Source organism: Gobio gobio (assembly GCF_949357685.1).
Source record: "Gobio gobio genome assembly, chromosome: 12".
NCBI classification, from domain to species: Eukaryota; Metazoa; Chordata; class Actinopteri; order Cypriniformes; family Gobionidae; genus Gobio; species Gobio gobio.
Genome location: NC_137105.1, coordinates 37,905,799 through 37,919,381, shown reverse-complemented (window position 1 = coordinate 37,919,381; position 13,583 = coordinate 37,905,799). Strand labels below are relative to the sequence as shown.

The following is a 13,583-nucleotide window of genomic DNA, read 5'->3' as shown; positions in this document are numbered from 1 at the left end:
GGCGTCCGAAAGTTGCGTTTTCTGGTCAGTTTGTGTGTAAATGTAGCCTACATTTTTGACCAACATTTAATTTCCACTTCTGATGTCATTTCCAGCGAGAAATTACCACTGTAGTAATTATTTGTTTAGTTCTCATTAAAGCTCTCTCTATTTTGCTTTAGCTCGTTAAACTAGTTTTAGAAGTCTGTCCAAAATCAGTTTCGTGAGGCGCTAGTTCTCGGACGCAGCCTACATTTCCCAAAATGCAACATCCAAGGGTGTCGCGTAATATGCCTGTGGACGTTGTACATGTGTATAAATATTTAATACATTCTCGTAAAACACATGTTTTCCTTAATTTGAGTGATTTTTTTATTTCTCTTAAAAATAGGAGTTACTTGTGCTGGCAGATTTAGACATTTAAAAAAAATTCTACGTTTAAGAAGCGGGGTCCTGAAGTTACAGCATTCCCCGACTCGTTTGGTGAGCTGTCCCAAGCGGAGCAGCTGCTGAAGTTTACAGAAGAACAACTTTCATCGGTTGTTGATAAAGTTTTAGAAGTGTGGGAAAATGCGGTGGAGTATTGAGGTGTTCAGAGTGTTTGTGGCGTGTTTATCGTTGTTTGTGTCTGTGATAAGCGCTTTCTCTCAGTCTCTGGACAGTGATTTTACCTTCACTCTACCCGCCGGACGCAAAGAGTGCTTCTATCAAACTATGAAGAAAGACGCTTCTCTGGAGATCGAGTACCAGGTAACTTCCCTTTGGATATTTCATTCTGATTCAGCTTGGATATAGTTGACAAGACAATTGCAATAACTTCATCATTTTGTTGGGCACTGCCCACATACGTGTTATAGTATCAATAAAGTGTAAAATAGATATGAGTCGATAAGAGATGTCCGTCAATTAAAAATAAGGATAACAAATAGAGAAGTTCCATCTTAATTTTTATATATGTGTAATTGTTGTATTCCTCAACAAAACAGAGCAACTTAGTCTCACAAAAATGCCAAGGTAATTTTAAAATCTTAGAAAGTGAATTATATTTCTTAATAAGCTATTTGAATTTAAACATCTTAGCCTTTATAGTTTGGAGGCAACATTCTGTGACAATTAAATTAAAAGAACTAAAGTTTTCTATTTATTTAAACAGTAGAAGTAAAGGTGAGTGAAATATACTTTTTTGTACAGCAAAACAATGTGGTCTTATTTTATTATTCTAAACTATTTTAGTATAATAATACTGAATACTGTAAAATAATATATTATTAATAATTACTATTATTCAAATAATTTAAAGTTTGTCTCCTAGCTAATATTTATCTAAATTAAAATGTTTTGTTTTACCTAAATATTTAGCTAGTAATAATAGTTATCTCTTCATTATTAGCCTTTGTTTTGTCTGGTTGCAAAACATTCTCTTTCAAACATGATTTAATGCAATACAATATGCTGCATTATGAAAATTGGTCTTGAAGTTGTGACACAATACAGAAGTTGGAGTAACACAATGGAGGTAAAGGTCATTTTTGGAGAAGGGGAAAGTACCAAAAGGACTGTGACTCTCTGTAGACTTGCGTATTGATTTTGTAACTTGCCCATGGTAAACTCAAACCTTCATGTTTGTGAGGGCAGAATCAGCAGATCTTTCTGTTGACTCATCATTAATGGAAATCTATGTGTCTTTGTGTAGGTTCTGGATGGAGCCAGTCTAGATGTGGACTTCTACTTGGACTCACCCAGTGGTCACGTCGTAGCCTCTGACTACAGAAAATCTGATGGGGTTCATACGTAAGTTTTACCTCCAGTCACAGTTTAGTCATACACACTTGACTTTCTACTTCCAGATTAACTGTGTGTTTGCTTTTTTTATGTGTCAGAGTGGAAACCGAAGAGGGAGACTACATGTTCTGCTTTGATAACACATTCAGTGCTGTTTCTGAGAAAGTCATCTTCTTTGAGTTGATTTTGGACAATATGGGGGACGATGAGGAATCGGAGGACTGGAAAGCATACGTTCAGGGAGCAGACCTTCTGGACATGAAGCTCGAGGACATCATGGTAAGAATGACGTGTGCCAAACGACACTTTTAGACTAAAGGGTCTCGATGTCGGTCAAAAGTTTGGGGTCAGTACGATTTTATATTTATCCTCCTGGGACCCACAAATAGACTTTTGCCCACTGTAGTGGACGTTATATTTTAGGGAATTTCTCTGACATCATACATGTCACATGTCACAGTCTGGATGTCCTTTAAAGAGCACATTCAAGGCTTTGCAGAGATAGCAAATGTTTGGAGGTTTCACCAGGACAACAACAAATTCCTGGTCTTTAAAAACGGCTGACATTAATGTTTAGCACTCTTATGGAAATATGATAATATTTTTTAATTATAATTTAAATCTGATTAATTTTCAAATTGTTTGTTATAAATCCACATCTCAGGAAAATGTAATGGGGTTTCTAATCAAAATATGACTTTCTGTTACAAAACAGGGCATTGATTTCATACATGTCCACTATAGTGAACACCAGGACTTAAATCAGGCATTTTGGAGACATAACAAGTGAATAGGGAAAGAAATTACATATCAATATTCCTATGAAATATTAGATATTATTATGAAAATGTTGCAAATTATTACTCCCATTATTACACTTCTTTTTTCATTACATGTTGCACCAAGAACACATTAATATGCAAATTAGATGCAGCGTATAGATGCATTGTTTTGAATGGGAAAATCCAAGTATGCCATTTTACCTACATATTGCATAAAGTAAAATGGTATATCAATGCATTTCGTTATATCTTTCATAACATAGTTCAGAATCATCTTTAAACGAAGTTTGTTTAAAAAAAAATCCTGAAACCTAAAAATATATTGGTTAATTTAAAAAAAATCCCATTGTTTTTGCCTATGCAATCTCATGTCATTTTATTTTATAAACAACTCAGTCCTGGTGTCAACTACAGAGGACATATCATTTTCTTCATTTGTTTCTCATGCTCTAAACAGTGTAATGACATGAAAAAATACTAAATTCAAAACACTTTTTTTTTTCTGGGTCCCAGGAGGATATATATATAATTTTATTCAGCATGCATTAAATTGATAAGTCATTTTATAGACATTTATAATAAACACTGTTCTTTAAACACTCTATGCATCAAAAATAAAATAAATACAAATGTACCACTCAAAAATATTGGTGGCAGCAGTGTTACCTTGATGATAATAATAATAATAATGATAACTGTTTCTTGAGCAGCAAATCATCATATTAGAATGATTTCTGAAGGATCATGTGACACCGAAGACTGGAGTAATGATGCTGAAAATTCAGCTTTGCCATCACAGGAATAAATTACATTTTAAAATATATTAAAATGGAAAAGCAGTTATTTTAAATTTTAATAATATTATAATATTACTGTATTTCAGTATGAGGATAAGCATAAGAGACTTCTTTAAAAAAAAATCTGTAATGAACTGTATATATTATAGCTTTTAATATTTGCAAAACGGTCAGGGTTCCCATGGTCATGGAAAATATCAGAAGCATCAATAAATCTTTATCTGGGAAAATAATAACATCTTTAAAAAATGCTCAATGCTACAATATTTAGCTAAACTGTTTTTTGTGAGGGCAATAAAATGATTAACAATCTGTAAGCACTAGCAGTAATTAGGATCAACAGGAAATCTAATGTGAATTCATTGGTCAAAAGGTGTGGTAGCCCTAAACTGTTGTCATGGAATGTGGATTAGCAAGAATTGAATGTAGAATAAGTAGTGTTTATATCCATTTTTTCCCCCAAGTCAGTGGAATAACTTCCTATTCACAGCCGTCAGCATTATGGCTTGAATACTCAGGTTTCACTGACCATATGCCAGCACTCTGTCAGTCTGTTAAAGGTGACATTTGTTTGAACTGAAGCAATGTAGATAACTAGACAAGGCATGCCAACTACCAGCATGCATTGCAGCACAGGTGGTGTCAATGTGACCCTGATTGGGCGCTTCTCAAATGGAAGGCTGCGTACTAGTAAGGCTGCATACCTCGGCTGTTATGTCATCAAGTGCAGCTTAAGGACGTCTCAGTTTGAAGGATTCTTGAAAGGCAGCCTTCGTTTTGTGTATTTCATTCAGCTCATTTTGAAGGATGCATCAAGTGTAGGCTTTGTTCTCGAATTACCCACAATCCTTTACACCCATTCCAATGAATGAAAAATAACTCATGGAAAATGAGTCGGCACTGAGCTTACCTGAATTCATTATTAAATGCAAGACAAAAATATTGGGACCCACTTTATACAGGGAGTGCAGAATTATTAGGCACGTTGATTTTCTGATCATATTTTTTTTCCAGGCACATTTGACCAATTCCAAACCACAGTAATCCTAATAACTACTATTGATTTAGTATTTAATAATGTATAAGTGACATATAATTGTTCATGAAGGCTGGAAATGAAAATCACCTTATATTCAGGTGTGCAGAATTATTAGGCATGTTTTCTTTTACAGATAAATTGAGCCAAAAAAGAGATTTAACTCAGACTGAAAAGTCAAAAAGTATTAAATGCCCATGAGAAGGATGCAATACTAATGCAATACTAGACATTGCAGTTAAGGCGTGACCATTGGACAGTGAAATGCTCGTTGGGTCAGCAGGATCTGACAAAAACAGGTGGTGAAGAAAAGACACCTGTTAACTGCAAAAGAATTAAGAATTAAGGTGAAGAATTAAGGGTGAAACCATCAGGAACCCTTTAGTCTCCAGCGCCACCATTTTCCAGAACTGCAACCTACCTGGAGTCTCCAGAAGTGCAAGGTGTCAGGATCTCAGAGACTTCAGTTAGGTAAAGAATCCTAAAAAATGACCCCCACTAGATAAGAATCATAAGCTGAAGTGTTGTAAAATACATGAAGAAGGTTTTTTTATAGGCTTTATGGACAGATAGGTTGAGAGTGACTCTTGAAGGACCAGCACCACATCCTCTAGTACCACTGTTTGAAGAATTCATCTTCCAGAATCTGGCAGTACGTTTTGGGAGTTCATTTTAGTCCACCCTGAAGTCCGTTTTGCAGAGATGGACTAAAAATGAACTCCCAAAACGTACTGCCAGATTCTGGAAGATGAATTCTTCAAACAGTGGTACTAGAGGATGTGGTGCTGGTCCTTCAAGAGTCACTCTCAACCTATCTGTCCATAAAGCCTGTAAAAAAACCTTCTTCATGTATTTTACAACACTTCAGCTTGTGATTCTTATTTAGTGGGGGTCATTTTTTAGGATTCTTTACCTAACTGAAGTCTCTGAGATCCTGACACCTTGCACTTCTGGAGACTCCAGGTAGGTTGCAGCTTTGGAAAATACAAAGTATTAGTGTTATAAATGTACATACATAAAAAAAAATATATATATATATATTTACAAAAAAACTGTGCAGGTTTACGATATTGATGACTGTTAAACGCGTCATCACAGTCTGTGTAAAGGGCCTATGTGGGAAAAGCTGCTGCACACTGGACACTGAATGATATTTATTTAATATGTCAAATGTTTGTAAAGTCATTAAACCTACACCCATGAACATTTTATGCTTAAAGCTTTACCTGATTGAATTGTTTTTATTTTTCATTTTTAGCTGCTGCCACATTCTTTTTTTGCCTTTTGAATACCTTGAAAATTAAATGTAATTACAATTATTAAGAATTATACTTACATATTGACCCGGAAGTATGCAAACATCTTTTTGTTGGGTGCTGTTACCATGGTGAATCGTAATTTCGGAGTTGGAGTGCATGTGCTTAACTCCGAGTGGGTCAACTCAGAGTTGATTGTACCACAATTCAGCAATTCTGAAACCCAAAACTCAGAGTTTCCCATCTCAGAGTAAGTCGACTCAGAGTTCAGGTTTAAACTCAGTTGGTTGAACCTCCTTACTGAAACGGGCCCCAGATATTTGTCGGAAAACTATGGTAATAAAAAACATGTGTGATGTAGCATGTGCATTTACTAGCACGTAAGGAAGACTAGCCTACAAGCCTCCGAATAACACACAACCTCACTAGAATGCAGCCTTTCGTAAGTTCCGTTTGAGGAGCACCCATAATAAAGGGCTGGAGGACACTAGCCAATATTAACAAGTTTTTTGCTGTTTTTCTTGAAAGAAATGTATATAAACTGATTCTACATCAACAAGCCTTAAATAGGAAGCAACGGGAAGTTTTCTAATTAAAATCACATCTGTGCAGGAAATTGTGTGTTCCTATTGGGTCAAAGTGTTTGAGCTTACTTACCTGCCATTGTTTCAACGTGGAGATTTTATCAACTCTAGTTCTCCTTAGACCTTTGTGTGGGACTCTTTTGACTGTTGGCTATTTATTTTAATCCTGTAGACATAATAAAGTTATTCGAGGTTCAATTGTTGAGAATATTGATGAAAAACGCTATTTTTCTACTCTTCGTCCTCCAAAATACACAGACAATCTCTTTATAACGTTACAAAAGCATTCTATTTCAAATAAATGCTGTTCTTTTGAACTTTCTATTCATCAAAGAATCCTGAAAGAAAGACCAGTTTCACAAAATATTAAGCAGCACAGCTGTTTTTAACATTGATAATAATAAGAAATGTTTCCTGAGCAGCAAATCATCATATTAGAATGCTTTTCGAAGGATCATGTGACACTGAAGACTGGAGTAATGATGCTGAAAATTCAGCTTTACATCACAGGAATAAATTACATTTTTAAAACATTAAATTATAAAAACGGTTATATAAAATTCTTATAATGCAGCCTTGTTGAACATAAGAAACATTAAAACATTCAAGTGCCCCTATTATGCTTTTTTGGATATTGCTAATGTAATATAATATGTAATATAGCTGTTTGAGAATGTAAAAGGACTGCAAAGTTTCAAAGTGCACAATAAATGTTATAGGGTCCTATTTTAATGATCTGAGCGCATGGTCTGAAGCGCATGGCGCAGTTGCACTTAGGGTGTGTCCGAATCCACTTATGCTAGTTTAACGATGGAAAAAAAAATGATCGGCGCGCCAGGTGCATGGTCCAAAAGGGTTGTGCCTAGTCTCTTAATGAGCCATGGGTGTGTTTGGCGTAACGTGCATTAAACCATTCATAGTCTCATCTCCCATTCCCTTTAAAATCCAGTTGTTGATTTGAAGTGTCAGTTTTTGCATTAATTTTACTACATTCAAACCTGAGCAGAGAGGAGAACATTTTGGACACACAACATCAAAATTCAATAAAAATGTAACAAAAATGAACAGATATGTTTTGTCACAGCATAATAAATGTAGATCTGATCGCTTTCGGCGCTTTAATAGCTGCGGCTCGGAGGCTTGCTCCAAACCAGTGTTGTGCGTGAACGAGTTCAAAAGAACGCGTTCATTGAACACGCTCATTTTTTCGTGAACGTTGAACTGAACGCAACACATTTTTTAATAAAGAACTTGAACGTGAATTAGTTCACATTATGTGTCATGAACGGCAGACATCACTGTAAATGAACGTTGGAATTTGTTTTCCATTGAAAACTGAGTGACATCTGTTTTCTCTTTTGAAACGCAACGAGAGAAAGTTCCTCCCTCCTGTATTCTCGCTGGTGCCGCTTAAATCATGTATCACCAGACAGAAATGGTTTTGACATTGTGTGCGCAATGCATTGCGGGCAACGTAGTGTCCGGCTGAGAATTGAATAGCATACTGGCTTCCGCACAACGTTACCCGTGATGAATTGCAGCAGAGCGGGGTAGGCATAGCAACGCCGCGTAGCAGGCAACGACGAGAGCGCGGAGGGCTAGAGGAGCGAGAGAGAGAGAGAGAGAGACAGACCAAAGACGAGAGTGAGAGAAAGCGCTGCAATTTAAAAAAAAAAGGCTAGTGGAAGTGATGGCACGGAGACGGACACCGACAATTGCAGTGTCATGAGCAAATGTCTACTACAATGAGCAGCTTCAAAGAACGTATAGTGATTTCTAGCTCGTAGTGTGAAAAAAAGTATTTATTTGAATATCTCACGAAAAAAGTTAAATGAACTGAACTTTGAACTAGTTCAGAATTAAAATTGTGAACTTTGAACGTGAACTGTTCACTTTGAGCATGTATGAACTGAACTTGAACTAGTTCAGAAAAGCTGTGAACTGGCACAACACTGCTCCAAACACATTTCGTTGCATTGTACTTGTACATGTGTAATGACAATAAACTTGAATCTAATCTAATCTAATCTTATCTATTTTAACTGATCAATTTGGTCGATTTGACCATATTTTTACAGCCACACCAGTTAATTTGTGGGCGTATAATATTGTGGTTTGTGTACTTGTCTGTGAGTGTGTGTGTCTGTTTTGCACTCTTGACGGACGGACGGACAGATATTCCCTGAGTTTTTGTATTTTTGCGTATTTCCTATGTCGGCCATTTTTTGAGCACGAAGGAGCTGACCCTTTAACATAACTGAGTCATCTCCATGATTTTTTGGTGTGTTCACATAGCTAATGTGAAAAAATTCACCAATTGTCATCCCATTCCAGTGAAGCAAAAAAAGAATAATTTCAAAACGTAAAATGTCTCGGCCATTTTTGACCGAAGAGGCACAGAGGGTTAAATAACAAAAAAATACTGTTCTATTGACTTTAGACTAGGTTTTTGTTGGTCAATACAGATGGGTTCAAGTGCATTTGCTATTTAAAAAACGTGGCGCTGGACGTGAAAATGATAACTGCGTCAGGCTGAAACAGGTGTATGATAGAGCCCATTGTCTCTCAAAAGAAAGTGATTCTGAACTGCCTATAAATCCAGTCCTACTTCCTGTAACACATTTGATTAATGCCCACCTATAGTCTTCATTGGCTGCCCGTGAGAGTTTGGTTCATGTCAAGAAGAAGATGTTGTTTTTTGAATGGCGAAAGCTAATCCACTTTGCTTGCACTTTCAAAGGATGATGACCTGGGCTTGAATTGATACAGTAAAACCGATGCCATTGTTAATGTTCATATCACATGCTGAGGAAAATCTGGAGCTCAAATTCAGATATGCTAACGAACATTTAGTTTCTGACCAATCACAACAGACTGGGCCGTCTGATCAATCAGAGCGGAGTAGGCTCTCGAAAAAGGAGGTCTTACCGACCTCAAATTTTGATGGTTAGTGTATGTTATGTAAGTTTTACATTTTAAATGTGTCTGTATCTTTGCAGGACACTATTAACAGCGTGAAATCTCGAATGGGAAAGAGTCTTCAGATCCAGACATTGCTGAGAGCATTTGAAGCCCGTGACCGCAACCTGCAAGAGAGCAACTATGAACGAGTCAACCTGTGGTCCTGTACCAACCTCGCTCTCATGGTGATCGTATCTGGCATACAGGTCTATTTGCTGCGCAGCCTCTTCCATGACAAGAGGAAAACATGCACATAGCCTCCTCTGCTGCCACTGACTAAAAAACACAGACACACCTCTGTCTCTCTCTGTCCCTTAATATCAAGTCCCATCAAAGTGTCCTCGGACTTATGATAACCGGAGTCTCTCATTCTCCACTCTTTTATCTCACTTGCCTTGTTGTGTTGAAGACAATCATTCTACTTAACTCAGTTGATCAAATGAGAGATTGAAGTTGATCTCTAAGCTGCTGCTATGTGACAGATCTAACCAGGGACATGACTTCATGATGTTTTAAAAATATATTATTAGAATATCAGAGAACTAATAGCTTTGTGTTTTTGTATGACACCATGTTTTATAGTTCACTGTATCGCGGGTAGTTACTGAAATATTTCAGGCACTGATAAGGATGCACGTTTCATATTTTTTAAGTATTTTGAAATTACACTAATGCACAGCGTTAATGAGCCGTTTTAATGTCCAAATTAGAATATTGACTGTTTTGAATGCTTTTTCGTACATTAACTACACCCATACCCATTTTCTGTTTGCTTTACCCATCTGTTACTGATAATCATGTGAATTTAGACACACCCAATACACAGATGCTGTGACCTTTTTAATGGCTTGCATTTTTTTGTCGAGGTACATTAATTTATTCAAATATACATTAAAAATGCAATTCATACATATTCATACAATGGTTTGAATACACATTTTTTATGACTTTTTCTGTTGTTGTTGTCATATGTGAAAGTGAAAAAGGCCACATTAAAACAATGAAATTCTTGAAAAGAAAACCTTATGTTGTTTTGCATAATCCTTTGTTTCACTGATAAATATTTTAAAAAAATTTATGTTCACCAAATCAAATGTTATGTGGCCAATTTGCAGAAGAAAACATAAATCAGAAAGTGATGTTATAGACACTGCAGAGAGTCTATTCAAATATATGACCTTTTTAGTTCAGGTTGTAAAATGTCACATGGTGCGACTCTTCAAAACCATAATTATATTTATGAATGGGTGTTGAAAAAAACATTTCATCTTAAAAATACACTTTAAAACTTATGGAAATAATGGTTAAAGGGGTAAGATGTATAGACTAGGTTTATAACTTTTTCAAATAAAAGGATTTATGCATCCTAAATTAGATAAACTTTTGCTTAAAAACAATGAAAAAGGCTCTAATTCCTCTCAGTTTAAACAAAAGGTCACCCCAGATAAAAAATAAAATAAAAAAACAACCATATAACAAATATCACTGCTTATAAGTACCACTTCCTAAAACCTAGAACTGTTTAGAACTTTCTAGGGCTGTTTCTAGAACTGAACTTTCCATAGAAGTCACAAAAAGTGCAGAATGCCACTGCGAATGCAAATTATAGGTACAAGTTTCTTGGAGCAGAAATCAAAGGAAGAAATGAACAAATAGTCAATATTTCCATAGAAGTCACAAAATTAAGGAAGTTCTATATACATTTTAGGTCTAGAAAATTCAAGAAAGTTCCAACAGAAAGTTTTAGGAAGTGGTACTTAAAAGAAGGAACGTTTGTTATATGGTTGTTCAAAAAAAAAAAAAAAAAAAAAAAAAAAAATATATATATATATATATATATATATATATATTATATATATATATATATATATATATATTATATATATATATATATATATATTATATATATATATATATTTTTTTTTTTAAGCAAAAGTTTTTGGATTTATGATATAGGAAATCTTTTATTTGAAAAATAGTCGAAAACTTATAACCCTAGTGTACACTCGCATGTATTTCAAGCTTTAAGGAAAATACCATATTGCTTTTTACTGGTACTTTAATGGTTAGGGCCTAGTACACAGCATGACATTTCCTCAGTTTTTCAAGAATTAGACTTTCAAAAGGATTTTTGCTTTTTATTCCATCATGGCCATTGTGTGTTATTAACCCTAACCTTGTATTATTGACGCACATGTAAAGCGTCTCTCGTCGCGCTGTGTCAGGCTGAATGAATGCGGCCCTCAGCTCCATAAATCACTGGAGGCTTTACAACAGCAGCAGCAGCTCAATCGCTCATTCCTCGATGGGATATTCTAACAGCAGCCTGGGCTTTAGTCAGTATGTCATTACAACTTAAGAGACTGGATTCCTCTTCCTTTGTGAATGTGCTTGATTTAAAGAGGAATTTAATGGCTATTGTGTTGTTTCAGTGAAGGAATGCTTGCACGGTCTCTTTGTCTAGTGACGCTTGAGCTATTTTTGTGTTGTTTCGACATCAAGCATCTTCCGCTGAGAGTCACTGATCCTCTGGGGATTTGCTCTCTCGGTACTAATAAACAAAGTTTACTGCTTCTTTTTTTTTGTTCGAATTAAACTCTCTTCTGTGCTTTAAATTTAGTTATCTACTTCAGACCCGTTCAACACTTATACTTCCTGGTTAAATAAAACAGCTTAATTAATTATATGGATTTATGTTTGACTTTTTTTTTAAAAAAAACGTGCTAGTCGAGTACTTTTTCTATTTTCTCATAGAATTTCTTCCAATCTCATTTCGCCACCTGCTGGCAGATTTTAAAACTACATGCTGTCCATTTCAGCTATATTCGTACTATCCTTAGTTTAACTAAAGTAATTTTATAGTTTTTTTTAATAACATTATCTGGGGAAAAAATGGTTGTTATAGTCTGATGTTACTGTAAGGTTGTTGTTGTTTTTTTAGGTTGATTTCATTCGATCTCCCACACCCCCAGGCATAACATTATGACCACCTTCGTGTTGGTCCTACAAAAACAGCCCTGACCCGTCGAGGCATGGACTCCACTAGACTCCTGAAGGTGTGCTGTGGTATCTGGCACCAAGATGTTAGCAGCAGATCCTTTTCCTGTAAGTTGCGAGGTGGGGCCTCCATGGATCGGACTTGTTTGTTCAGCACATCCCACAGATGCTCGACTGGATTGAGATCTGGGGAATTTGGAGGCCAAGTCAACACCTCAAACTCGTTGTTGTGCTCCTCAAACCATTCCTGAACCATTTTTGCTTTGTGGCAGGGCGCATTATCCTGCTGAAAGAGGCCACAGCCACCAGGGAATTCCTCCATTGCTCCGTGGTCCAGTTCTGATGCTCACGCGTATGCACTTTCTGCGGTGGACCGGGGTCAACATGGGCACCCTGACTGGTCTGCGGCTATGCAGCCCCATACGCAACAAACTGCGGTGCTCTCTGTATTCTGACACCTTTCTATCAGAACCAGCATTAACGTAATTTGTGCTCCAGTAGTTCATCTGTTTGATCAGACCACACGGGCCAGCCTTCGCTCCCCACGTGCATCAATGAGCCTTGGCCGCCCATGACCCTGTTGCCTGGTTCACCACTGTTCCTTCCTTGGACCACTTTTGATAGATACTGACCACAGCAGACCAGGAACACCCTGCAAGAGCTGCAGTTTTGGAGATGCTCTCACCCAGTCGTCTTGCCATCACAATTTGGCCCTTGTCAAACTTGCTCAAATCCTTACACTTGCCCATTTTTCCTGCTTTTCTAACACATCAACTTTGAGGACAAAATGTTCACTTGCTGCCTAATATATCCCACCCACTAACAGGTGCCGTGATGAAGAGATCATTTTATGCCTGATTGGTGTATGCGAATGATTATAATAGCCTATATAATTTTATTTGCCATTTAATTTGAGTGATAGGCTATATTTTGAATTCAAATGCATGTTTTGGAGTAAATGCATCAAACATACGTTCAAGTACGCTTTTATATTATATTATATTAAATTATGCTAACGAATTGTAATAACCCATTTAAACTCACCGAAATGGTCTACAGTGAGTCTGCTATAAATGATAGTGTGGACTGTATGTATAATATATTTTGAACATGTATTAGGAAATATTATTAAGATGGCTTGTTTACATTATAACATTTATTTTTGGTATTAACTCAAAATATGAAAAATATTCTCCTTCCTCCACAACCGCTTAATTCAAGGGTTTTCAAACTTTTTGATAATAAGGACCCCCGAATAAAATAAGCCCCTCGTGATAAATATAAATGCTCTAAAAGTCCATTTATATTGTATAGCGAGAATACTGTTCATTCGTTGGAGGATGTGAGGAAAGGTCCGCAGGTGGCGCTCTTCAGTGAACACTACCATCGATTCTTTGTTTTTGTGGTTC

At 36.4% G+C, this 13,583-nt stretch overlaps 1 protein-coding gene across 1 annotated transcript; it reads left to right on the top strand.

Moving 5' to 3' along the window:
* The first annotated feature begins 426 nt into the window (after nucleotides 1-426).
* Nucleotides 427-10,967, top strand: tmed5 (transmembrane p24 trafficking protein 5). The gene is made up of 4 exons (XM_079831696.1): nucleotides 427-729; nucleotides 1,673-1,770; nucleotides 1,860-2,040; nucleotides 9,216-10,967. Exons 1-4 carry the CDS (start codon nucleotides 550-552, stop codon nucleotides 9,432-9,434), a joined length of 678 nt encoding a protein of 225 aa, XP_079687822.1. The 5' UTR covers nucleotides 427-549; the 3' UTR covers nucleotides 9,435-10,967.
* The last annotated feature ends 2,616 nt before the right edge of the window (nucleotides 10,968-13,583 follow it).

What these genes read in the sequence shown, in the direction of transcription:
- tmed5 (XM_079831696.1), top strand. Translation starts at nt 550, where the DNA reads ATGCGGTGGAGTATTGAGGTGTTCAGAGTGTTTGTGGCGTGTTTATCG. An exon ending in AAATCTGATGGGGTTCATAC is followed by an intron (nt 1,771 to 1,859) that starts GTAAGTTTTACC and finishes TTTATGTGTCAG; the next exon opens with AGTGGAAACCGAAGAGGGAG. An exon ending in TGAAGCTCGAGGACATCATG is followed by an intron (nt 2,041 to 9,215) that starts GTAAGAATGACG and finishes GTATCTTTGCAG; the next exon opens with GACACTATTAACAGCGTGAA.